General features: G+C 40.7%; 3 protein-coding genes across 3 annotated transcripts; all 3 read left to right on the top strand.

Moving 5' to 3' along the window:
• Positions 1-5,025: 5,025 nt before the first annotated feature.
• LOC308364307 (uncharacterized protein) lies at positions 5,026-8,172 on the top strand. The gene is made up of 3 exons (XM_080837404.1): positions 5,026-5,904; positions 6,182-6,306; positions 6,398-8,172. Exons 1-3 carry the CDS (start codon positions 5,637-5,639, stop codon positions 7,478-7,480), a joined length of 1,476 nt encoding a protein of 491 aa, XP_080693530.1. The 5' UTR covers positions 5,026-5,636; the 3' UTR covers positions 7,481-8,172.
• Positions 8,173-9,939: 1,767 nt separating this feature from the next.
• On the top strand, positions 9,940-13,962 carry LOC308363771 (uncharacterized protein). The gene is made up of 7 exons (XM_080836621.1): positions 9,940-10,052; positions 10,319-10,659; positions 10,817-11,409; positions 13,148-13,225; positions 13,336-13,425; positions 13,533-13,637; positions 13,835-13,962. Exons 2-7 carry the CDS (start codon positions 10,323-10,325, stop codon positions 13,907-13,909), a joined length of 1,278 nt encoding a protein of 425 aa, XP_080692747.1. The 5' UTR covers positions 9,940-10,052; positions 10,319-10,322; the 3' UTR covers positions 13,910-13,962.
• Positions 13,963-14,637: 675 nt separating this feature from the next.
• On the top strand, positions 14,638-25,164 carry LOC308363478 (uncharacterized protein; the record flags this gene model as incomplete). The annotated part of the gene is made up of 9 exons (XM_080836285.1): positions 14,638-14,662; positions 15,611-15,930; positions 17,886-18,236; positions 18,337-18,415; positions 18,816-19,259; positions 19,679-20,347; positions 20,546-20,616; positions 20,737-20,780; positions 24,698-25,164. 9 exons carry the CDS (start codon positions 14,638-14,640, stop codon positions 24,732-24,734), a joined length of 2,040 nt encoding a protein of 679 aa, XP_080692411.1. The 3' UTR covers positions 24,735-25,164.
• Between the last annotated feature and the right edge of the window lie 1,693 nt (positions 25,165-26,857).

Below are 26,857 nucleotides of genomic sequence, written 5' to 3'. Positions count from 1 at the left end.
CTTTCAGCGAAACGATACTCGTAAACATACCTCCAAAATGGATTATGGACAACAAAGTAAAAGTTTTGGAGTGGCCATCATAAAGGCCTATCGTTAATCTAGTAGAAAATGTGTTGGCTGAACTGAACAAGAGGGTACGTAATGCGAAATGTGTCGGGCTATCTCAAATATTGTCGGCCATTGTTGTGCGAATCTTGTTGAAGCGTTTCCAAGCGTTTGATACAAATTACACAATTTTAAAGGAGCAATACAGAGTTCTGTTCCAAAACTAACTACCTAAAAGGCATGCAAAAACCTTGCAAACACCACCAACAGCCCGGCTGACACTGATAGAAGCTTGCCAACACACTAACTGGTGTCTTTTGGCAGTAAAACTGCCAATGTCATGCTGTGAAAGCTTTTCTTCTATTTTTGCAGGGTGTTCCAGCCCGTTACACAGAACTACATAGGGCATACCTGGATGTCTAGTGTGAAAGACACAGGTGTTTATCTGTCCTTAACATGACCATATGCTATCAAAATTAATTTGAGGATGGTACCAAAATTAGTTGCCTATAAAACCACACCTCAAAAAGTAAGCATAGTGTTACTTTAAGGCAGTGTCACTAAATATAACCTAAGTATATGTAAACTTTTGACCCTCTGAGAATGTGATCAAATACAAACTGAAAGTAAATATCCTTCTATTATTCTGAAATCATCATCATCAAGACTAAGTAGTTGGGCTGATGGAACTCATAGAGGGAATAAACATTGAAGTGAAATGTTTGGAATTGTGAAAAACTGAGTTTAGATGTATTTAGCCGAGGTGTATGTAAACTTCTGGCCTCCACTGTATCAGAGGCCTCATTGATATAGCGGTGCCATCTTCTAGTTATTTACTGGTGTTGCCTGTTTATTATTCTCTCTTTCAATTGTATTATTGCGCATCATAGTTTTTTGTGGTTTTACTATATTTTGTTTAATATTGTTTATTTTTACCACCAGTGTTACTACCAGTGTTTGTAACTTTTGAATATACATGATTTAAACCTTGTAAGGATATGTTTTTACTTTGTAATTTAAAATCTGTGATGTTATATAATGGTGTGTAAGATAAATGAGATTGTACTTATTTTACTTTTGTTAATGTGGACACTGAAGTCTTTCTTGGAATAAAACCAATGGGCCTCATTCTCGACCTTTTTCTGTAATTCTTCAGAAATGTTTCTTACACGACTTCGCAAAAACAACGTAAGAGAAACGCTTCCGCTGCATTCCCGCACGCTTGAAAATGTGTTCATAAGCAGCCGAAGTCTTCTCAGCTGGGTTCCTTCCAATTAGCTTCTTAGATTGATGCGCGTTCTCGTGAAAGTGGATTTGCATACATACACGCCCTGCCAGCTCCTTATTAGGAGACGCAATTTTAGAAACGTGTGCTGTCGCAATCTCCCGAATCCACCTCGTAACAGGTGTTCATTAATAAGGTGGAGATATTGTATAACGTTGAACGTCCGAAGTCCGTAAAACACATTTAAGTAGTCACTTTTTTTTTTTAATCGAAAAATAGGCACCATAGGTGTGAAGACCGGTCCCAAGTACGAGTATAAATTGTAGTCCGTCCTGTAGTTCGAAATGGCCACCATAGGGGTGAAGACTGGCCACCAGTAGTAGTATAAATTGCAATAAATTCATTCCTCAGTCCTTAGATTGAGCTTAGTGTTTATTTATTTATTCACTTACATTTGAAGTGTTCATGTCATTCACAATCAGTCTCTTAGCAGACGCGGCCTTAGTCCAAAGTGACGTACAAGGGAGAGAACAGTCAAGCTACGAGCCATATAGACCTAGTGTAACAATAAACACTACCTCGTATAATTATGACTATACATGTGAAACGTAATTGTTAATGATAGAAATATTCTCGTATTTATTATTATCATAATTATTTTAATCCGAGGATCACCAACGGGTTCTCACAAATTCGCCCTGTAATACGGAGTTTTTTCAAATGTCATTCCTCAACGCGATTCCTCAAATAACCACAAGATGGCCCGTGGAATCCCATTTGAGAAGATTCCGGTAGAGTTACGACTGCTATTTCGAGTTCTGAAAGTTGTCTGAAGTTCAGAAGAAAGCACAGAAGAAAAAAATAACGAGAATGCAAATGTTTTCATAAATGTTTCCGAAGTGGAGTTCCTTCTGAAATCCTTCGGAAAGTCTTCCCAACTGCTGTCGAGAATGAGGCCCAATGTTATTCTCATTTGTGTAATTTTCATCACTGGGTCGCTGGTTGTTATACCTGGTATTGCTGTTATTGTTTGAAAACAGTGTAGGGTGGCTGTTACTACAGGCCAGCTGATTTTTAACCAAGTGAGTCAGGTATAAAGACTGGTTTAGTAAACATCAGTGACATAAAACAGATAAAGCAAATGTGAGTTGAAAAGATGTTAAACTGAGAACATTGGGCCTCATTCTCGACAGCAGTTGGGAAGACTTTCCGAAGGATTTCAGAAGGAACTCCACTTCGGAAACATTTATGAAAACATTTGCATTCTCGTTATTTTTTTCTTCTGTGCTTTCTTCTGAACTTCAGACAACTTTCAGAACTCGAAATAGCAGTCGTAACTCTACCGGAATCTTCTCAAATGGGATTCCACGGGCCATCTTGTGGTTATTTGAGGAATCGCGTTGAGGAATGACATTTGAAAAAACTCCGTATTACAGTAAAAGGGTTAACGGGCGAATTTGTGAGAACCCGTTGGTGATCATCGGATTAAAATAATTATGATAATAATAAATACGAGAATATTTCTATCATTAACAATTACGTTTCACATGTATAGTCATAATTATACGAGGTAGTGTTTATTGTTACACTAGGTCTATATGGCTCGTAGCTTGACTGTTCTCTCCCTTGTACGTCACTTTGGACAAAGGCCGCGTCTGCTAAGAGACTGATTGTGAATGACATGAACACTGCAAATGTAAGTGAATAAATAAACAAACACTAAGCTCAATCTAAGGACTGAGGAATGAATTTATTGCAATTTATACTACTACTGGTGGCCAGTCTTCACCCCTATGGTGGCCATTTTGAACTACAGGACGGACTACAATTTATACTTGTACTTGGGACCGGTCTTCACACCTATGGTGCCTATTTTTCGATTAAAAAAAAAAAGTGACTACTTAAATGTGTTTTATGGACTTCGGACGTTCAACGTTATACAATATCTCCACCTTATTAATGAACACCTGTTACGAGGTGGATTCGGGAGATTGCGACAGCACACGTTTCTAAAATTGCGTCTCCTAATAAGGAGCTGGCAGGGCGTGTATGTATGCAAATCCACTTTCACGAGAACGCGCATCAATCTAAGAAGCTAATCGGAAGGAACCCAGCTGAGAAGACTTCGGCTGCTTATGAACACATTTTCAAGCGTGCGGGAATGCAGCGGAAGCGTTTCTCTTACGTTGTTTTTGCGAAGTCGTGTAAGAAACATTTCTGAAGAATTACAGAAAAAGGTCGAGAATGAGGCCCATTGTCTGCTTCTCTCCCGTATGTGGCAATCACCAGTAGGCTCGAAGTAGCTGGAGATGAAACATCTATGAAATACATAGATTTAAATGTGTAGTGTTGTTCTCAATAGCGAGCGTTCCTCTTTTCTTTGAAGCGAGACTGAGGGACTGATTAAAACAAGCAAACCCCTTTTGCCCTGAAATAAACCTGACCCAAGAATATGGGTACAGAATCACAGTTAAAATGTGCAAACACACCAGTTGGAACCATCGTGGTCCACATCTAACACTACAGTGGGTATTCCGTTTTGTCTAAGGTGCTATGCACACGAAGTCTAGGGCCTCCGAATCGGATTTACTTTTCACACCAAACGAATCTTTTAATTTCGTAAATACGGAGGCTGGCAACGAGAGATTTGCGTAAACACGGAGGCAGCAGATTGCGGTGAACCGACTGTAGTACATACCTCACGCCTGTGGGTGGCGCTTTAGCGCTTTATTTACACAACTGAAAAAACGTGAAAAACCTAGAAGAAGAGACTCAAAAGCACAAGGTAAAGGAAGCAGCAAACGGATAAACAAATTACACAAGACATTCAAGCTCCAATTAACAACATTACATTATGATGGTTAATAAAATCAGTGGTCAGACTAAAGGATATGCGAAAATGAATTCTTTTTTCTATTGATAATAAAGAGTTTGGAACAGTAACATGACATGTCTGTCATCCCATTTCCCATGATGCACTGCTCCGAGCATTTTACATACATTTATGAATAAAAAAGCAAATTAAATCGCTGGCCAATTTATATTTGTGGTCATGAAAGTTATGTTACGTCTGAATAAGAAGAATTAGATCAAGATAGGGGGCTAATCAAAAATCAGAAGACTGGGTTAATGTTAGTGAATTCGAGGCCTACCATGAGTGAGATTTTGAGGGAGAACAAGTTATTTATATACTGGTTGGAGATGACGGAAAAGATCACATGGGGCAGTGACGTCATCAGGTTGCGTGAAACCGTGCAGACGAACACCAGCCCCCGTACCGATTCAAATCTACTCACTTTCTACCCCGGACTGCGATCGTTGCAGAAACAAGGTGCGGATAGAGAGTGTTCGTATGTATGATAGGGCTATCTGTATTAGCTATCCGTATCAGATTGACAAACTAGGCTCCATGTAAACGACCTCTAAGGTGACGTTTAATTAAAGGCTAAAAGCGGGAAATGAATCTTGTTCTAAGAGCATTATGAGCCCTACTATTTGGTGGTGTGGTTTGAACATGAGGAAAATGGGACGTCTGTAAAATAACAGCAATGACAAGTTTGGCCAGTTGCCAGCCGAGAGGCATTCCGCTTTATCTGAAATGATCTATTCAAGAGAAAATGTATCGTTCGGGTACGTTAGGCCGGCGCTCTAGAGATTTATAAATGCGTCTTCGCAGAGTTGGGGCGACCTTAAAGGCCACCGTACTGTTGATGACATCACTGTTTACAACAAGGCTTTCATTTTCTGTGTCGAGGTAATTCTTGGTGCAACAGCTAACTTGCTAGCTTCCCGTAATCTAAACAGAATGTGATGTATGCTGTTATGAGCGACAAATGAAATGACTCTACGAATTACATTCACTGTTTCCTTGATTTGATGTGGAAAATTAACCTTTAAGACATTAACCTCTAAGTTAAGGCGAGCTTGCCGGGTAACTGTAACGTAGCTAGAGGTTGGTTAGCTATCATAATATTAACCATGACCAATGAATAACATTATCTACCGTTAGCCCATTATCTAGGTAGATTGAGCTTTGCCGCTACACGTCCAATGTTTTTCTCTTGTTGTGAACTTATTTAACGTTAATTTTCTCTAGTGTGTGTATTGATGTGAGTACAGTGCTTAAGCGGTCAGTGAAACCTGTGCAGAGTGACTTAGGCCGTACAAATCATTTCTGAAGATTTGACGTTAGGTAAGGTTATGTGATGACGGGGTATTTAAAGAATGGACTGGTGTGACGAATCCTGTTTGTTTCCTTCTGGATATTAATACCGACGCATTCAGACTACATCTTCAGCGGAGTTACGGGTGAAATTAGTCACTCCGTGTAAAAGTTAAAGTGTTCTCTTGCACAGAAAGATAAAACATGTCGGAAGCGGTCATAATCACTTTTCAGACTCAGTTGTCCAATGTCTTGGAGACCATCCTTAAATCTGCTATGTACGAGATTACGAGGCTGGTTGAGGACAGCCTACTAGAGGAAGTGGCGCACGGAAAGCAAGAAGTGGAGGTGTTGCGGAGCAGACTACAGCTGTCAGAGCTCAAACTCAAGGAGAGAGAATGTGAAAAGAGCAGGAGAGGGAAATGTACAGACTGTGGAAGGAGCGTCATGCCTAATGATGAATCACAACATGGTGAGTTTTAGTAGTAGCCTAAAGCATTAGGTGTGTTTGAAAATGATTGTAGGAACGATGATCAATACCTAGTATTTAAGCATATTTGCCAAGAGTTGTATTTGCAGATATTGTATCATTCAACAGTGCATCTTGTTAGACTTGGAATTGTTTAACACAAACCTTTAAAAATCGCAAAATAATTGTTTCCGCTTATGTACAGTAATGATCAATGGGATTTTATAGAGTTTCCCAGCCTGCATTGTCTTCTGCATTTGACCAAACATCTTCATCAAAGGTGGAGAGGAAGGCCATGTTGTGAAGCAGGAGGATGGTCCACCTGGAAAATGGAGCAGCTGTGGAAGGGAAGCCTCAGAGGCAGGACAGGAAATCCTTTCATCTGGCTCTGACAGGGAATTCAAGGTGCATGTTGCTGCTAACATTTAGTTACTCATTTTTAACACACAAGTTTGTTGAGTTTTCATTTATATGATTTTTTAAAAATCTGTTCTAGGTCATAGAATTGGATGTTGTCCAACCTGCTGAACTTGTGAAGAAAGAAGTTTTTACAGATCCATCAAAGTCACAGGATACTGAGCCGCGCATAGTCCACAGCTTCTCAGGAGAGCAGCTAAAAGCTCAGAGGGAGAGTTCGGGTGTATTGAGTGACTGTCAGCTCTCTGAGCCAGTAACCAAGCAGCTAGATATGAAAAACCGTAGGACTGGACAAATGAATCGGGATGAAGGATCCTCCAGGAGTCACCCCATTAGAACACAAACTGGACCCGATTTCAAATCAGACCATACAAAACCTTCTTCTTCTCAGCACCAATCAACCAGCAGCCCACAGTCCTCCACAGATTCTCTCAATACAAGGCATCATACTGGGTCTTCAGACTCTGTATTGATAAAGCAGGAGGTAGTAGTTGTGTATCCACAATGGAGAGAGGAGGAGGACACACCCAGGGAGAATGTGGTGCTTAATCCTTCTAGAGTAAATAGGTCAAGGGTGGACATCTCACCACAGACCTCCCCAATCTGCCCCCAGGCGGAGGGGGTGATGACGATTCCTCAGCCTCAACCCATTGAACGCCATGAGCCAGTCAGAAAACCCAACCCAGCTCTAGTGCAGCCCATTGGTGTGGTGTCCTCAAACCTGGCCTCTGTGGACATGGACAGAAATGCACCTTTTTACAAGAGCTCTGCCACAAGGCCCACCCAGCTTCATCACCATCAGAGAGTTTACACTGGTGGAAGAAGGATTGGCGCCATGCACTTGGGCAGGGGTTACGCACAGATGGCGGGCATCAAAACACATTTAGGCCACCATGTTGCCAAAGCACCTCATAGCTGCAACCAGTGTGGGAAAGGCTTCTCTCACCTGAGCCACCTGAGAGCGCACCAGCAGACCCATACGGGCGAGAGACCCTTCTGCTGTGCTCTGTGTGGGAGGAGCTTCACCAAACTGAGCAACCTGAAGGCACACTGTCGGGTCCACACAGGGGAAAGGCCTTACATCTGCTCAGACTGTGGGAAACGCTTCACCCAGAAGTGCAATCTGAAGAGGCATCAGAGAATCCACACTGCTCATCTATGACACTTTGGGCTTTAGCAGAGGTGGAAAGTTAGACTCGGAAAGTAAATGTCATAAATTTCATATCTCCCATACGGGTCATTCCATGTGAGATCAACAGAGGCCTCCTGACTACAACTCAGCTACCGATTTCATATTTTGTGCATTTTTTTATTAAAACTGCTCTTTCCAGTGGTATGATTGTTTTGACTTTGGCATACATTGGGCAATATGGACTTTGAAATATAGTTGTGAAATTATAATACATTTAAATTACTTTCAGACATGCACATAGTTGCTAAGAAAGTACAATGACAAAATTTGAAAGATATAATGTGGGCCAGTGTGAAGAAATAAAAAGGCAAAAGTTGCTCCAAAGCAAGAAATATTTTTTGTATACAATTTTCAGCAAGCCATAACCTGGCCAATATGCAGCTGTGGACCAGCTTTTCTAGAGGTTAAATGTCAGTTATCGGGCAGTGTCAAAGATCAGCCATTCTGTTAAACAATCAAAATGCTAAGTTTAATAATGGATTAACACTCTATAACTTCAGTTTATTAATGGATTCACATGACAACGCAAACGTTTGCCGTTAATACACGCCGTCTGATAATTAACACTGTTACGGTGTAGAATAATCCCTGGAAATTTAATTGAATTGAATTTTTTTTTTTTTTTTTTTTTAAGCCTCCATATCTCAGAAACTAAAGATACCAAAAAGAAGCCAAAATTGTTGCACATTAGTTGTTGGGTATAATGACATTATTTACATAAAGTATGAAGCAAATCAGTTATGGTCAGTCTGGAATTTTTTTCTTAAAATCTGTTGATTTGACATGGAACTACCCCAAAACATTATTTACTACGATAGCAGGTTTCTCTCATTACCTCTACCTCTATGTCTTGGGGATGACACATGAAGAGTGTTGTTATGCACTTTTGTTTGTTGATTTTGATGTTAACTATTCAATCACTGTGGTAGTGGAAGATGGATGGATAGAGTGTTGAAGCAATAAATATTAATATTGATTTTTAAGCATTTATAGTGTATTTTATGTTTGTTTATGTTATGTTACATGAGCAGTATTTTCACATTGTATTTGTTTTTTCTCAATTGTTTTGTTACCCTTCCTGTAACGGTATTTACAATATAAAACTGCATATGCAGAGTGACACTACACTGCATTGTCCTTTCAGCATGGTTTAAATCAAGACAAAATGCATAGACAGATATTGGCAGTATGGCTGAATTTGTGTTCTGCATTCCTCAGTTATTGTGTTATGATTGTTTCCCCAGGGACAATTTTTTTTTTCATTAGCTATTAGTAGATGCAGAATTTTAAACAATCACATACTTTGCAGTAAGTTAGAGGCAGAATTGCTTGCAAGAGATTAGCAGCACTTTCAATTATATGCAACTCATTTAGAAACATCCATATTGTGGTCGCACAGCAAAGTACAGTACAGTAGATAGAAAACCCAGAAAAGCTATACTGTATTCGAAACAGTGAATCTCCCCTTGGTAACTGAAATCATTGGTTGTCCTGATAAACACATCACGAAAGGCACCATGTAAATGCAATGCAATGCAATACATGTACAAACAGAACAAACAAAGAACCATCACAATCCATTTTGATCAACAAGACTTCTGCACTTAACAGTTTAGCCAGTTGTAGACAGTACAAGTTAACATACTTTTTTGGACAATGTTATCATTCTCTGTCTGATGAAGCCGTAAAGGAAAATGTATGTAATAGATTTAATTCATTGAATCGTTTCCCCTGTTTTGTTACTTTTGAGAATGCTTGTTGTAAAAATGGTAGCTGGGAGTATTTTCAAACAGTAGTGACATTACTGTTGTAATGTCTTGTTCATTGACATTAAGGCTCTAGGTCGAAACAGTACCCAGTATTTAGCATCCCTTCTCTCGCACCAATAGAAAAGGACAATTTTCTCTTTTTGAAGACATACCTTAGCTTTCATTGTTGTCCCCACCACCATAACATGACTTAACTCTATTCATACCCCATTTGTGTAAAAGTAATGAGCTATTTTTTTTTTTATTTTAAACAAAATGATACATATTTGGATATCCCATGACAAAACAATGTGCACGATTTCTAATTAAATGTCCTGAAATTGTTTTATTTCTTGGACGTCGTGCTGAGTTGTTGTTGAAATGTTATATACGGCGAATGAGACCTGTGAGTATAAGTAATATCTAGCCTACTCTCTGGCCAAGCCTTCTGAACTATGGAGTTATTTTTGCGCAGTGGGCAACTTTAGACGCAGAAAAATAATATTTTGTAGAGTTCTCTCTCAAAATTTGCCCACAGCGCACTCAGGACTGAGCTACTAAAATAATGCCACATCCTGAACACCTCATGTGCGACACACGCCACCCAGTGGATGGAGCGCAATATACAATACCAGTCATCAATCCCTGCTTGTTTGAGTCACCCATACATATAGGTGGCAGTGAAGATACTTCTGTGTGTTTCTACCCATACCGAACCCATCGTCGGACTGCAAGGAAAACGGTCAAAATGATACTGAGCTAATTGCCGAAATATAAACAATTGACCACTACTGGTAAGTAGACTGCATTTCGGAAGTATAAATATGTCAAAGCGAATTGGGAAAATGTTTTAGGGACGATCAGCGATTAATATAACAACCTATACATGCAGACATTTTGTTTATCTTAGCCTGTGTACTTAGCTACGTCGAGAGGAAGAAGCATGTTGCCTTATGTTATTGAATCTGCATCTAATGTCGTGGTTAATATAGCACGAATAACCCACGAATTGCTACTTTCTTTGGACTGAAAATTAGGTGTTTATTTTATTTCACTGTAGGTTGATGCAAAAAGGCTACACACGTTCGCATCGAAGCGCCAACTCTGATTCTCTTTTAAAGATGTCAGAGGCCCTCATCCTCACCTTTCAGTCCCAGCTCTCCAGTCTGATGGAGACTGTCCTCAAATCAGCTATGTACGAGATCACTAGGCTGGTGGAAGGCAGCTTCTTAGAGGAAGTAGGCCGTGGCAAGCAGGAAGTCGACATGCTGCGGTTAAAACTACAGCTATCTGAGCTCAAATTAAGGGAAAAGGAGCGTGAAAACGTGAAAGGGATCAGGTGTGGAAACTGTGGAAGGGCTGGCGCCACCAGTGACGGAACCCACGATAAGCCACCGGCTGGTAAGTGCGTCTTTGACCTGGCTAACAGGTCTCTATTTCTGTATTGTTGCTAGTATTTTACTGAAATACAGACTGAACGTGTTCCCTTTGAACAAATACTTAATGGCCCAGGAAACACTAGTTCAATGCTAACTACTTATTTTAATTTTCTGTTTAGAGGCTGACACCCTTTGCTTGAGCCTGAGTGTCAGTGAGCAGCGCCAGTGTGGACAGATGCTTGAAGAGGAGGAGTGGATCTCCACAGAGACACATGATCACAAGCCTCACGTAACAACTGCCCATGTGAAGGATAGGGGGGACAGTCAAAGCATGAGTTTGGCATCTCAATCCTCAATACCAGACAAGCAGTGGACTTTGCAGAGCCCTATTTCAACTGGATCTGCCATAACCCAGGAGTATGACTCCCTCTCTGTTAACAAACACAAAAATAGAGACGCAGAGCCTGGTGGGGAACTTTCCTCTCACACAAGAGAGAGTGTTCAGGAGTCGCAGGCAGCACTGCCAAGCCTGCTTGCCACGTTAGCTCTACCAGGCAGCAGCCGCCACAGCAGCACCAGCAATGATTTCATTCCTACCTCGGCGTTCCCTGATCTGAAGTCAGAGAGTGAGGGAATCCCACCTGTTATCAAAGAGGAGGAAGAAGCCTTGCCTGTGTGGAACCCCAGTCGTGAGGATGCAGAGTTTTGTCAGGACATGGTCAATACATCTGAGACACACTCCAGAGGACCCTGGAATCGAGAAGAGATGCAGGTAGAGACCATTAACAATATCTCCCCTCTTGCCTCACAGGAGACAGACACATACGTTATGTCATATTCTGTTAAGCTGGACACATTGGCGTCACAAACCAGGCAGGTTCAGCCCCTGTTGTTAAGTCCAGCAATGGCAGATTTGACTGATAAGTCAGTTGGATCTGATTTACAAGTTCAGGGCATTGTTGGATACACCATGCCTAACGACAACTTGGTGTTGAGTGAAAACTCACCTGTGTCCCAACAACAGGGCTTCCATGAAGAGAAGGCCTTTAGGTGCTTTATATGCTCAAAGAGATTCTCGTCATATAAGTACCTCAAAGCACATCAGAAGCTCCACACAGACAAGCGCCACCCCTGCACCCAGTGCGGGAGAGGGTTTCAGCACCTGTGTCATCTGAAGGCCCACATGCTCACTCATACGGGAAAGAAGCCTCTTAATTGCCCCCACTGTGACAAAAGTTTTGTGTATAACTTTGAGCTCAAGATCCACCTTAGACAGCACTCAGGTGAGAAGCCCTACACCTGCTCACACTGTGGGAAAGGCTTTGCGCGGCTGAGCAACTTCAAGCAGCACCAGAACATCCATACGCGAGAAAAGGTGTACGGCTGTGTCTTCTGTGGCATGAGGTTCACGCGTTCCAGCAACCTAAGGGTTCACCTGCGGAGACACAGCGGTCCGAGCGACGCTTATCTGTGATGTGGCTGATCTGAAGGATCACCTCCTTAAGACCTGTTGAGGAGGCAGAGACTGTCAGACGTGAACACATAAAAACAAACAAAAAAAAATAACATTAACAAGGACGCTTTCAAGTTCCATTTGGTCAGGTTCCGGAATGGCATAATGGAACGTGGACAACTGCTTTTATATGCATGTGATGTAGATCAGTCATCGTGATGGTTAAATCCTCATCAAATATGATTTTAAAGAAACTGATACTTAAATGTCCTCAGAGAATTGTAATGATAAATTAAAAGTTATTTTTTTCGTGTGATAAGCACGTGTTAACATTTTGAAAGGATACTCTTACACAGATAGCCTAATTCTGAGGTTGATATTCATTAAACCAATTCAAAACTATGTCTCACCATTGTATTGGTATCAGTCTTCATGGTTAAAATAGTGTTGGAATTTTCTGGTTGTTTGAAATGACATTAAGGCAGGTTTTGTCACATGCATCAAGGGAATGACACAAGAGACCAGTATAGAGTAGGACCTTCTAATTAAGTGAATCTACACAAACCTTGCCTTAATAATAAGTTGTGTAAAATGTGTGGGTTTTTAACTGCTGTTGCAGAAAACATGCATTCCTCAGTTCAAGTTCAGATATGCTTCTCTTCAATGCTTTAGATTTGTCTATAGCACCATAAAATGATTTACCATAGTCACACTCTACTGCAAACATTGAGGGATTGTAAACAAGTATGCTCATGCACAGCCCCTCCTTAACATGTTCTGATGTCTCCCTCAGAGAACTAGGAAATCGATACAAGTTGCCACTTATCTCCCCAGTTTGGGACTTTTCAGTCCTTAATTAAATCTACTTGTCGTGTCATAGTGGGAGTTACCTGACCACCTCCATACCAACAGACTTTGACTGGGCTTTGTCGCATGATAATTCCTAAATTTCCCTCGGGATTAACAAAGTATCCATCTATCATCTATCTAATCAACCCAGGATAAAGTGCTGATAATACTGGTTAATTGTATGATCTATTTATTCTTTTTTTTACAGGTTATTCAAAATGTTACTAGATGGGCAAATGCTCAAGAGGCCAGAAGGAGGCCAAAAAACAGACAGAACACATTTAGTGTAAGTACCTTCCTTCATGTCTGACTCTATGTCCTAAATTGCACTTGTCATCTATGAATGATTTTAATTGAATTGAATTTAAATCTAATGGTTACCCTTTCTGACTGCAGACTGTAGCCCGGCAAGTTCTTATACAGTCCCAGGTTTGGCAGAAGGCCTGCTATAGCAGAAATATTGAATGGGGCCCTATAACTGCCAAGGTTTGTTGAAACACACAACATCCATTCATCACGATTACTTATGGGTCAAAGAAATTGGGCGGTTGTGGAACAGAGCAGAAAAAAAGTGTTGTATGATGTGCACACAGATCATATCAGCAATGCCACAGCTTTCTGGCAGGGAAATGGAGGTGATTGTGCGCTGCACTAAAATGCTCCATAACAGACGGGACTATCTAAGGAGAAGATCAAAGGTGCATTACTCCTATTATTGTCCTATGCAATAGTAGTAATAATAATAATGACTACTTATAAAACTAAAACAATTATGATGCTGACTACAGTCACTGCATATATCGATGCCTTTACTTATGAATATAACATTACTGCCTCAGTTGCATTTGAATTTACATGACCATCACCTTACAATGTATTACTTCCTTTTTTGCAGGATTTGACGATGGAAAGAAGTCAGTTATCAGCAAACAGTGGCTATGGTGCTAACGTATGCCAACATTTATTGTAAGAAAAGGACATTTTAGGTGTACTGGGAAATCAATTATTAAAAGTATATGTGGCCAAATAGTCTTGTAGAAGTCTGCAGGGAATAATAAGTACATTTATTTTAACTTCCACAATTAATATATGTCTATTGTTGGGCTCATTAATTAATAAATAAAACTAAGATGATGAAGTGTTAGTTTTTACTTTGGAACCTATTATATTTATAAACTTAAACCAACAGTTTACCCATAGAAATAGATCGAACAGTATGGTTTTACCAAAGACAAAAGGATGCGAAAGTGTAATGTATACATTCTACTTGTTTCCTGAAATCAGTGTTACAAGTGTTACCAATATAGTCTGGCTTAACCAGCTCATTATTCTCTTGCTAATTTTTGGTTGAGATTAAAGTGTGGAAAGGAGTAAGACAGTAGTTTACCCGGTCACTGTTTCGGGGTCCAATGAGATTGGGGTATGAGATGGATTTTGGCCTTGAGATCCAAAAGAGGTGTGGTGTTCTGAAACTCAGGTACAACCATGCAGGCACTCCATGGGTGGCCCACTTCAGTCGAAAAAAATAAATTATGAGATGCTCACCATGGAAGATTCTCAGAACTTGGATGATTTCACATAAAAGGACCCCAAGAGTGCCAAATTAGTCTGCAATGAAAACAATCTGTCTCCCAGAAGGAGACGGATGGGCTACTCGACTCAGGATCAAGCCACTGTCTCACTGACCTATACGGTAGGATGCAATACAGAGCACTCGGTGCAAGTAGGCTACATGTGTGGGGTCCAATTGAAAGAAATACCCTGGAAGGTGTGTGGATTCAATGGCAATTGTTGGGTGGTAACTTCATATCATACATTTAGAAACACGAGTAGAAGAGCTCAAACAAAACCTCTTAACCACCAACCACCGGGTGGCGCTCTAGTCTTGGCAACCGCCTATGTCGCCTTTTCATGGGTAACATGTGACGCTCCTGGTGACGCTACTGTGTTTAAGCGCCGCCATATTTGTGTACGACACCACCTATGCGTCGGTCACAACCCACTACTGCAGAACGTTCAAAATGCCCGCGATATGTTGTGCTGTTGGATGCGACAACAGTCGCCAAAGAAACCCAGATATACAATTTCATTCTATTCCCAAAGATTTAGATCGGCGGAATAAATGGTTGGCTGCAATTAGAAGAGACAACTGGCAGCCAACATCTAACTCCAGATTGTGCAGTCAACACTTTGTATTGGGTAAACTGGCACTAGCTACATATGCCCTCTAGCTAGTGCTATCTAGCTAATTATTTTTATACAGGAAAATTCTAACATTACAAAACACTGGTTAACTTTAGTTGCCATAGCTAACGTTAAAATTAAGCAGTTAGCAGAGACACCCAAACACATGATGAGCTTGTTATAACATTGTTATGCTAACATTAGCTAGTCGCTAATGTTATTCAGATTGTGTAGTAAACTAGCTAACGGAGCTGATTTTAGTCTCACATGACATCTACAACTAGTTATAAACCTACCTGTACTACAGTATGTGAATAGGAGAATGTATGAGAGAGAAAGATGAAAGGTAAATAACTTCCTTAGGTTGGTCAATTCCTTGATGGTATGTACACATTTATTATTCTACCATTCTTTCCTATCTGCTTAGGGAGAAGTGAGAACCCCAGGAGCCCTGACTATGTACCCAGCCTGTTTGCACACCTCTCAGCTGGCCAGCGGCAGAAAAACGCCTATGCCAACAGAAGGTTTGAGCATAATCAGCAGATGAAACGCAAACGGACTGAGACTTTGGCTCCTAGAAATGATTACGCCAACCATGCGACTGTGGCCGCTTCCAGCACCAGTTATGACGCTGAGCAAGATGACAACAGAAAAGTACGGGCAGAATGCACAAAAGAAGAGCACAATTACTCCCAAGCCATTCATAGCCCACGCATGGTGGGACCATGCTCCAATGCAGCCTGTCGAAAGGACAAAGCTGATGAGCTGTCTTTGAGCGAAGAGGCTTCCAAAGGAAATTATGACACGGTACAAGAACTCATAGGCCTTCCAAGCTATGCTAAAAATTAATGGTTGTCTTTACTTTCCTGTCAGGATTTCTGAAACCTAGTCCGAGACTGACTCCCTTTCATAGCTTTCTTTTACCCCTGATGAGAATGAGGCTAAAGCTACCTTCGGATTTTTTTTTTTTTGTCTATTTGTCTCAGATGTCTAAGACAAGTGTCGCCAGAATATTTAATAGTACATTAGTTATTATGTATGTTAGACTGTCACCACTTTTACTTTGGCGCTCAAAAGCATCATAGATATTATTATTAATATCTATGTCTATGGTCAAAAGAACAAATTCAGGCTATTCGGAAGTGACGTCTTTGGTATTCATTAACAGGAAGGACCGCCCCTGACACGACGGGCCGGGTTCGGTAAACATTTTAGAAATTATACTCGGGCTTGGGTCGGGCTCCGTCACATCAGGGTGAACATTCCACATTTAAAATATCTTGATAAGTAGGGAAGTTAACGTATCTGCAGAATGATGCAGAAGTACGTTTTTGAAGAAGTTAAAAAGAAACTGTCATCTGGAGAGTTTAAAACGATACAAAACGAAGGAAAATCTATTGTATGGAGATCTTTCTGCGTAGTGGTCAATGCGAAATTGAATGTGGCTGTTGGATATGTGCAATGTAGGAAGTGTAAAGTTGTAATGAAATATGATAGTAAGCGGACAGGGAATTCTGCCATGCAGCGCCATATGGCTAGAGTCTGCAAGCCGAGTGATGATGCTGTCGGCCAAGGATCCGTATTTCCCCTGGGATCGGTATTAAAACTGGAAGTGAGTACTTAATTTTGTTTAATGTATGCATTTGTAACTTGCTGCGGTATGTGGTGTACTGAATAGCACTGATAAGTAGTGTTTATAATTATTTACATGTGTAAAAATTAATGTAATAGTCTGCATCTTGTTTTTGCAGTCAGAGCACATCACCCCTAAACTCTAGGTCTAGCTAGCTTGTTACCTTTCCAGTTGCTCGCCAACTGACTAGTTCGTTACTTGCTGTTACCGCAGGCTTTTTTATCTAGAGCTGACATTTGCATATTTTACACAACGGGTGTGATCACTTGTCGGGATAAGTTTTAAGCAACCAGACACTGGAATTACATACTCACTTCCGGTTGTAATATCGATCCCAGCGGGAAAAACGTATCCTTGACCGACAGTGTGATTGGTTTGTTGACCTGTCAATCTCACTATAAGGTCAACACAACCCCAGGCGCCAGACTCCTCCCCCGTCCTCCGTTGACCAACGCTTTCCAACCTAGTGTGCCGTGAGTGGAAAGATGCGTCGTTTGTGTTCGAACACCGATCCGGGTTACTTTGAATCTGTGGATATTGGGTTTCGAGGCTGTGGACTGTGGATGTCCTGTTACTAGAAGTGTATAGCGTTGCAATAGCAGCAATGGAGGAAAATGGGGTTGAACAGGAGATTTTTCGTCCGTGTAAGAAGAAGTCTGAAGTCTGGGCTTTTTTTGGTTTTATGAAAGATGCTAACGGACAACTGATTGAGAATCACTTGCCTGTTTGCAAAACGTGTAGAAGGAAAGTTACGGCGAAAGGAGGTAACACATCGAATTTAATGGTCCATCTTCGTGACAAACATGCACAGCTTTATAGACAGTTGAAGGTGAGCCGAAATACCACGGTCATTTGAAATCAGTCATCTCCTCGTAACAGTGTTATAGTAGGCCTACCAAACATTTCCCCATGGATAGAGGTGTGCCATAGAAGATGTTCCCGAGTGCTATGGAGGCTGGAATAGGTTGAATCTATTTTCCATTCTAGTTGAATGTTTGGAAAGTTTTCATTCTGGAAAAAAGTAGAATTCATATTTAGAATTATTAAATCAATGTCTGGAAATTTTGAAATTACTGCCATGATCAAGGTTTTAAGATCTAATGAAGGTGTTTATTGTGTGTTGTGTTAGTCCAAGCAGGACAAATCAGCAACATACCAAGACTATGAAGACCCCATCCAGCCAGAGCTTGTGTCTGGGACCACCATATTCCGGACAAAGATTCTGTCTCTCATGGAGACTTTTATGATGAGGACGACATCAGAAATAGTCTTCCTATTTGACGAAATTTATATGGGAGCAGAAACTAAGTTAATGCAGAAGAGAAAGGAAGTGGAAGCCCTCACAGAGAGATTGAAGGAGAGCGAGCGATTGTGTGCTCAGAATATGAGTCACAACCTGCCAGACTCCAAAGTGAATAGAGGACAGGAGCTTTTGGAAAGTGTCTTGTCCTATGAACAATCCGTCCCAGAAAAGACAGAGGTAAGGATATAAGACCGTATACCGGTAGTCATCTGGCTTAAGTGCCATCATTAGGTCTGCATTTGAATAGAACTTTGATTTGTTGAATTAAACATCTTAGACTGTGGAGGTTTCCCTGGAGTGTGTGGTGCTGAAGGTAGAGGAACCAATGAGCCCAGAACCAGTGGTGCTGCCATGTGGTAAGGACTGTTTCTACACTACACATGTTACCATACTTGATTAATTGGCATTTGTGAGGGTCAGTTCAGTGAAACATTACACCTTTGCTTGTCTATGTTGTGTGTGAGGCTTTGTCATGAAAGATATTTTGATATCCAGCATGTTTCTAACCCTACTCCAAGGGGGATGAATTCATTTTTTTTGTGACCTTTTGTGAATTACCCTAATTTCAACTGTCACTTTTCAGTCAAAATTGGAGCCAGATTCAACTGTCTTATCTCCAGCCTAGAAACTGTAAGACTGTATTTGTGCACACATTTCAGAGTTGAGACGTAGGCTAGTCGCCTTTCCATTTACTGAAGTTTCTTTCATCTTTCCTGTACTCTCTTCCTTTTAAATGCTTTTGGTGTGGATCATCAGAGTACCATCTGGAGTCAAGCAGTGCGACTGACCATCAGCAGGAGCCCCAGAGCAGAGCTGATGAGGAGCTGTTGGGTGCTCCAGTGGAGGAAGAACAGGGAGCTGAGAGCGCGGCCCCTCCTGTGAGGCAGCTTCGCCAAATGGAGCAGGAAACCACACACTCTGCTGCCACAGCAGGACACGGATCCAGCGTGGCTGCACAGGACTCTGCCAGTGTGAGGCAGAATCTGGTACTCAATGGTGCTCCAGAGTCAGACCCTCCTGCTGCTCGACGCCGTGGTCGGCCTCCTGGTAGGAAGAACTTCATCTCCTCTTCATCACAACTCACAAGTTCTTCTCAGGCCCTGCAAACTAAAGAAGATGTAAATGCAAAGGGGCTCACTAAAAAACATAAAAAAAGATTGCGGCTTAGAGACTTTCCATCTTGGCAGGAGTTCAAAAAGCGTAAGTACCTCATTGGTAACACATGTTCTATGGAGATCTTCTAAGAAGAAGTAGAATGTTTTGAAATTAGTTCTGTGAGTTTGTCTCTGTAAAAGTAGGTGCCCTATTTTAGGAAGTGAAAAAATGTATGTACATCATCAAATTGATCCGTTCGTTTTCCTAGTAAATGGAATTTGAGTGATAAGAATGCCACATTTGAAGGTCCTTAGGTGTTGAATGAAGAAAATATGTGTAACATCAGGGGAAGGAGATTATTTAAATAAATCAGTTCTGTGAATTTCAGACACATAGCTCCGCACCAATCCTGGAACCACTGGCTTCAAGTTAAGGTGGCAGTGGATGTTTAGTCATGCTGCCTCTGTGTTTTTAACACTCTCTCTCTCTATCTTGTTTCTCTCTCTCACCATGAAAACCATCAGAGTGCTTGGTGTCAAGCTCTTCAAATATTTCCCCAGATGACCACTCCTCCGTTGAGCACGAGCCCCTGAGCAGAGCTGATGAGGAGCTGTTGGGTGCTCCAGTGGAGGAAGAAGAGGGAGCTGAGAGCGCGGCCCCTCCTGTGAGGCAGCTTCGCCAAATGGAGCAGGAAACCACACACTCTGCTGCCACAGCAGGACACGGATCCAGCGTGGCTGCACAGGACTCTGCCAGTGTGAGGCAGAATCTGGTACTCAATGGTGCTCCAGAGTCAGACCCTCCTGCTGCTCGACGCCGTGGTCGGTCTGTGGGTTGGAGCTCAGTTTCCTACTCAGCACCAGGGACAACATTTCACCTCAAAAGCCGCTCGGCCGCATTGAGCACCAAAGGCAGACCTCACGAGAATTTAGAGGGGCTGGATAGCTCTCTACGTGTGGATGCATCTACAGAGGAGGCTACAGATGATTGTTTGACTTCTGAACCCGAGACTGAACATTTCCCTGATATGGATGTGAAATCCACTGCTGTCATGATAAAGACTGAGGACTGTAATGCCATTGAGAATTCAGCAGATGGGTATCAACAGAGTATAGAAGATATGTCATTAAAAAGAAGGTCAGCAGTGAAGAGTGAGAAGATTCCAAGAAAAAAACGAAGAATGATGGATCAAGGTGAATTTTGAAATGAAGGCTTTTGCCAGCAGCATATTAGTTTCTGTATAGTTGAAAATGTGGTTGTTGGTTCCCTCATTTGTACAAAAGGATTAGATGATTTGGATATGTACCTGGGTCCTGCGTTTGGCATTTCTGTGGAATTAGTCATTTTCTTTTACTTGAAGGGCAGAATTTCATACAACTTCCCTGTTTCAGAGTGCAAACATGATGTGAATGGTGCTTTGTATCCCTTTGAAAAGATTCTCCAGAAAAGAACAGCAGCTGATGTAAGTCAAAAAGAAAGATTAATACAGCTCATTTATATGTTGTACCAACATACAGTATTTTTTACTTTAAATGTGTCAATGGACCACATCACATTTTCATTTTTTTTTTTATTTCTTCAGGGTCAAGAGGAGGTGAGAGTGAAATGGTGGCCTTGTTCTTCGTGGTAAGTGCAGTTTTGCATGTGCTGGACCATGCAATAATGTCAATATTATCAAAGGGTTGGTTACTGTGTCTATAATGCTGGGGACAATAGTCGTTTTAACAATGCATTTGGATGCGAAAGTGAAAAACTCTGCATTGAGGCAGAAAAAGAAAATAATATATTTTTTTAAACAACGTAATTAAATAATATTGTAGCATCTTGCCATTAAATAATATTGTAGCATCTAGCCAGGAAGAATTCTCAGCGAGTTAGAGATCTCAGTTTTATAGCTGTTCCTGTGCCCAATACACCACACGCCCCCAGGAGTATGCTGCTTTATTAACAACCTGTATAGGGAAGAGAAAAGGACATCATTTACTAATTTTACTAATCATGATAATGGTCACAGATACATTAAACTTACACAAGGGATTAACACAGGCATTAAATGGTACAACACGCAAAGGAAACTAATACGCTAATCAACAAAAAACAACACAACACCCAATGCATGCTGGGAGGCTGTTTTTATATTAACTAGTTTTACAGGACAGTTATTCACTAAACTGAATTATCCTGCAGGCCTTATTTGTTTTAATGTGAAAACTATTTCATTTTGATAAAAGTTGTATTTACAATGCAATAGGCTACAAAATATTTAGGTAATCTACTGGGTAGAGTTCAAATCCAAGTGCTTGTATTTATTAATAAAAAAGACAAGATGCATTGAGAACTGTCTTATAATCAAATCGTTACCTTTGAATCAAATCATGAGGCCAGTGAAAATTCACCTCTAGAGCCCCTAACACATAGTAAAATGACATCTCATAGATCAGGGGTATCCAATTAAAATTCTAAGGGGTCCAGTTTCAAAAAAAATCCTCAAGAGGTCTATCACACATTTCTTATGACCGTTGATTTCACTGATATAGAACTGCATGTGTTTTATGCACCAACAGTCAAGGTGTGCATTATGATTTAGGGGCATATTAAGCCAATATAAGTACTTTAGGCGCTAGTAGTATCAGTGTCTGTTTGGTCAACAACTGACTGTCAGATCAAATGAAGGTCTACATTTCAATAATATTTCAACAGTGTTTATTGTGTTTTTCCATATTAACATTAAACATAGTGTCCAGCATATTCCCTAGCAAAGTTTCAGCTACAGCACTCATGCACTCGTTTGCTCGTTGTTGGGCAGTGAATTAATAAGTCAGGATGATGGTAGATAGGGCATACTGGGCTTTAAGATCATGTATTTTCTGTGCTCGCAGTTCGGATTTTTATCAAATTCTTTGTGCTTTATATCGTAGTGGCGTTTCACGTTGCTGCTTTTGACGAGTGCCACCGTCTCAGAGCATATCAGGCACACAGGCTTACAGCTGCGCACAGGCAGAATGAACATGTACACGTTTGTCCACTCCTCTTTGTAAGCCTGGTTCTCGCTGTCTACCTTTCTCTTCTTAAAGCATTAGTAGAATGAAAACCGCACTCTCAAGCTTTTCTCTTTTAACAATAAGACCAGTTTATTTTAGTACAGACGCGTTTCGGCCTTACGCCATCGTCAGTGTGTAGTGTGGACAACAGAATGGTTGCTTTTTATCAGCATAGGTCAAGGGTTACAAGTGACACATGAGACACATGACAACAACAGGTGACATCTCCAGGTGACCTGCACATACGGATACACAGATTCAAAGCATGTTCGCACACGTAATAAACGGGAAACACATATTCAACACATATTAAACAGTAGCCAAACTTAGCAGCCTGAATCAAATAAAGCACACATACTAATAATGATAGAAATAATAATAATAATAATGCAGTCAAGCAGGCTCAACGAGAATCCCCAAAAAAGATTTGGGCGGTAATGCAACCGCAGCCACTCTCTTATAGCATCGGGATGCATCAATACGCATTATGCTCCACCCTACCCCTACAACCCAGTGAGTATGTACACATATTTTTACAAAGAGGGATCATAAAAAGCAGCTCAAAACTAGCTCTTCATTCAGACCACCGGGTTTACAGTTTGAAGCGTGAATATCCAGTACGCCTCCCGCTGAAGGAGATAGCGCTCTCTGTCACCACCCCGTTTGAGAGTCTTCACTGCCTCTATGCCTTAAAATTTTTAGGTGCAGACATCGTGCCCAGATTCATTAAAATGTCTTGCGACAGGTGACTTAACGGCATGATTGCGTATGTTACTTTTGTGTTCAATTATTCTTACTCTTAATTCTCTTTTTGTTTTTCCTACATAACAAAATCCGCATGGGCATTTCAATAAGTATACGACAAAGGTCGTGCGGCAAGTGATTCTCCCCCTCACGGGGAAAGACTTGCCAGTGCGCGGGTGTAGAAAGGAATTACCCTTGATCATCGCATTACAATTAACGCAACCCCTACAGGGGAAATTACCAGGATCAAGGTTTGTAAGCCAATTGGTTGGCGGAGAATACGAGTCTTCTCTCACCAGGGTGTCTTTTATATGCAAAAAGTGGAGGATTTTTAAATGATTGGCCGATCTGTGAGTCGCTACAAAGAATACGCCAATGTTTTTTTACTATGGACTTGACCTCGGACGACAGTGGTGAAAAAGTCGTAGACAAGACAATTCTGTTTTCTGAGGTGGTTCTTCTTAAAGCATGCCATCTTTCTCTTCAACCGCGAACTGCAATGAATCTTGCTTTGCTTTCCCTTTCAACTCACACGCACTCTTTTCTTCAGTCAATTTGTCTGCAGGTCGTGCGTGCACCAGTCCCACAGCTCGCAGCGAGCCCGTGCTGCGTAGAGTAGGCTATCATCTGATTGGCTAATGGCATTATAAAGTTTAAACAAAAAAACATAGCCTACCATAAAGTTATGGTTGATTTAATGTTTTTAACAGGCTCATAAAAGTAACCCAAACATCAGTTGTTAAAACCGCTTGGTCCAAATTATATATATAAAAAAATATTACTATAGTTTTTAGTTTTTTTTGCAATTGTGTCTCGGTCCGGAGACGACGTCCGCCTATTGCGACCCCCGTCATAGACTATAAACAAAAAGTTTGAACCTTGTGCAGTGGATTAGCCTGGATACCAGCCCAAACCCCACCCACAACATTTTTGTTCTGGGAGATTTGGTCTGGCTTTGAGCTAGTTGGGAGACAATATCAGTTTTCAGCAAAACGATCTGACCAATGAAATTGTCAGAGCGGACTTTATACGATGATAGACAGATGATCAACCAACGCTTGAGTTGAATTAACCGGTAGATTTGAAATAGTACAAAGATGGCGGCGTCTCGGCCTGTGAGTGGGAAATATTTTATGTGAATTAAGCTATCTACACGACTTTTTAAATGTCTACATTGACTCGGTTAGTTGTGTATGTGCAACACGAATGTTGCAGAGTATTGTTTGTCTTAACTAAAGCTCTGTAGACCATTATTGTAAGGTTATTGCTAAAGCCAAAAATCCATTGAAACACATAGTAGCTAGGTAGCCTCATTGCTAGTATAACGGGAGCAAGCATATCTCACAGATATTGACGGCGCATTCATTTTGAAAGAGGAACAGAGAAACGCGATAAAAAGATGTTTTTGCCGTCCTTCCTATCCTACGGGATCAGGTAAAAGTTGAATGTATCAGATGGTCATACTACGTTGCTCTAATTGGTTCTAGGTATCCAATTCAGCGAAGAGGCATTTTCTTTCCTGGTTCGTTGAAACACGCCCCGTAATCACAGCCCAATGGGTCAGGATCAGACTAATATTCTGACTAGAATTATGAGTATGACATCGTCAGGCTAGCATTGGATGCTACCCTCACATAAATATCAGAGATTGTATGAAGAGGCATTATAACTAAAGAGGTTGATCAAAGTAATATGGCCTAGAAAATGTACAGTGTAATGTGTAATTTTGAGATGAATGATGTGACTCTTGCTTTTCAGTGGTGCAAAATGGAGCAACTCCTGGGGGCCAGCCTAGAGGAGGAGGAGGAGGCCATGTTGCTGATCTTATGTAACTTCTTACGTTCTAGTCATTTGATTCAAATCATTGGCTAAGAGGTATTCTAAAAGTACTGAGATCATCAGGTAGATTTGGAAACTGGCACATTTGAATGCTTTTGTGTCTCTGCTTTTGAAGAGAACATAAAAAGAACCAAAGCGCATCAGGTACACTATAGATACATGTGTAGAATAGCTGGACTCCTTCAATTTGATAATCATCCCTTGCAACACTTTTTGCAGATTTTAGACTTAGCTTTTCTATTTTCCACCGTTGACCACCTCTTGAGATTACCAGACAACTTGAAAGTATGTGCAAATGCCAGGCATCGATCCTTGTACATTTAATTGGTTTGGGATGTTGATGGATACTCTTTTTCACTCCCATTTAATTCCAAAGGTTTTTGTGATAAGTGGTGGCTATTATCATCTTTCAGCCGAGTTCTGAATTTGCAACAAGACTATAGTTTGCCATCATGTTCATATAAAATCAATAAAACCTTATTTTGTATCATACTGCTACAGACCTCTTCATCATGTATTATTATTCCTCTTGATATGTTATAGCGGTTGTACAAGGTATGAAATTAAACCCACAAGTTTAATAGAAGTTTGAGAAGTCAGACAACTATGTAGAGTTACTTGTGCATATCTTCCTCACACAATGATATGCCATGTAAAAGAGCACTGGTTCATTCATTAATGCATGTATGAAGTTAAATGCCAGTGGGTCAGTTTGTGTTTTCAGCATCTTAGGGTGGCATCACCCAGGTAGAATAGCTACCAGTCACTGACAACCCAGCGCTCAGGTGAGCGGTGGAATTAATAATAATAATAATAATAATAAACTTTATTACAGGCTCAAGGCCCACATGGAAGATGCACAATACATATAATCAATACATTAAAAATAAATATACATACATACAATCATAAATACATGTAAATATACAAGGAAAGAAGGGCTAGGCACTTATGCCAGTGTTCCCAGATCTTAGATGTGTACTTGACAGAGCTCCGGCCAGGGTCTGTCATCAGATCAATTATAACATTTGAAGAGCGGTCCAGCCGACACATAAACTTAAAAGTAAGGTTCCTCAGCAAGGCCATGAAGGTGGTTAGACCCATATTACAGAACAGCTGACTGGCTCTAGTACTCCTGGGTTTCTTCAGGCATATCCAATTTACGCAAGCTCTCCTTGTAATTCACCCAGAGTGGAGCTGTATAGAGAGGGGTGCAGTAGGCTCTAAACAAATTAATTTTTACATCATATGTAAAGTGGTGGAATTTTCTAACCAACATGTTAGCTTGGACATAGAGCAATCTCCTCTGTCTAAACATGTCAGCATCATCCTCCAACGTGTCTGTGATAATGTGCCCTAAGTATTTGGTACTATTGGACACCCCCCTTAGTTTTACAGACCATTACCACACTCTTCTTGGCATTATATATATATATATATATATATATATATATATATATATATATATATATATATATATACAGCCGCGGAAAAAATTAAGAGACCACTTCAAAATTATCAGTTTCTCTGGTTTTACTATTTATTGGTATGTGTTAAAGTAAAATGTACATTTTAGTTTTATTCTATAACCTACTGGCAACATTCCTACCAAATTTCAAATAAAAATATTGTCATTTAGATCATTTATTTGCAGAAAAATGACAATTGGTCAAAATAGCAAAATTGATGCAGTGTCTTCAGATCTCGAATAATGCAAAGAAAACAAGCTCATATTCATTTTTAAACTACACAATACTAATGCTTACACTTAGGAAGAGTTCAGAAATCAATATTTGGTGGAATAACCTTGATTTAAAATCACAACTTTCATGTGTCTTGGCATGCTCTCCACCAGTCTTTCACATTGCCGTTGGGTGACTTTATGCTACTCCTGGCGCAAGAATTCAAGCAGCTCGGCTTCTTTTCATGGCTTGTGACCATCCATCTTCCTCTTGATCACATTTCAGAGTTTTTTTTATGGGATTCAGGTCTCGAAATTGGGCTGGCCATGACAGGGTCCTGATCTGGTGATACTCCATCCACACCTTTACTGGCCTGGCTGTGTGGCATGGAGCATTG

The sequence above is a fragment of the Sprattus sprattus genome (genome assembly GCF_963457725.1).
Source record: "Sprattus sprattus genome assembly, chromosome: 4".
Lineage (NCBI taxonomy): Eukaryota > Metazoa > Chordata > Actinopteri > Clupeiformes > Clupeidae > Sprattus > Sprattus sprattus.
This window is presented reverse-complemented; position numbering and strand designations above follow the sequence as displayed.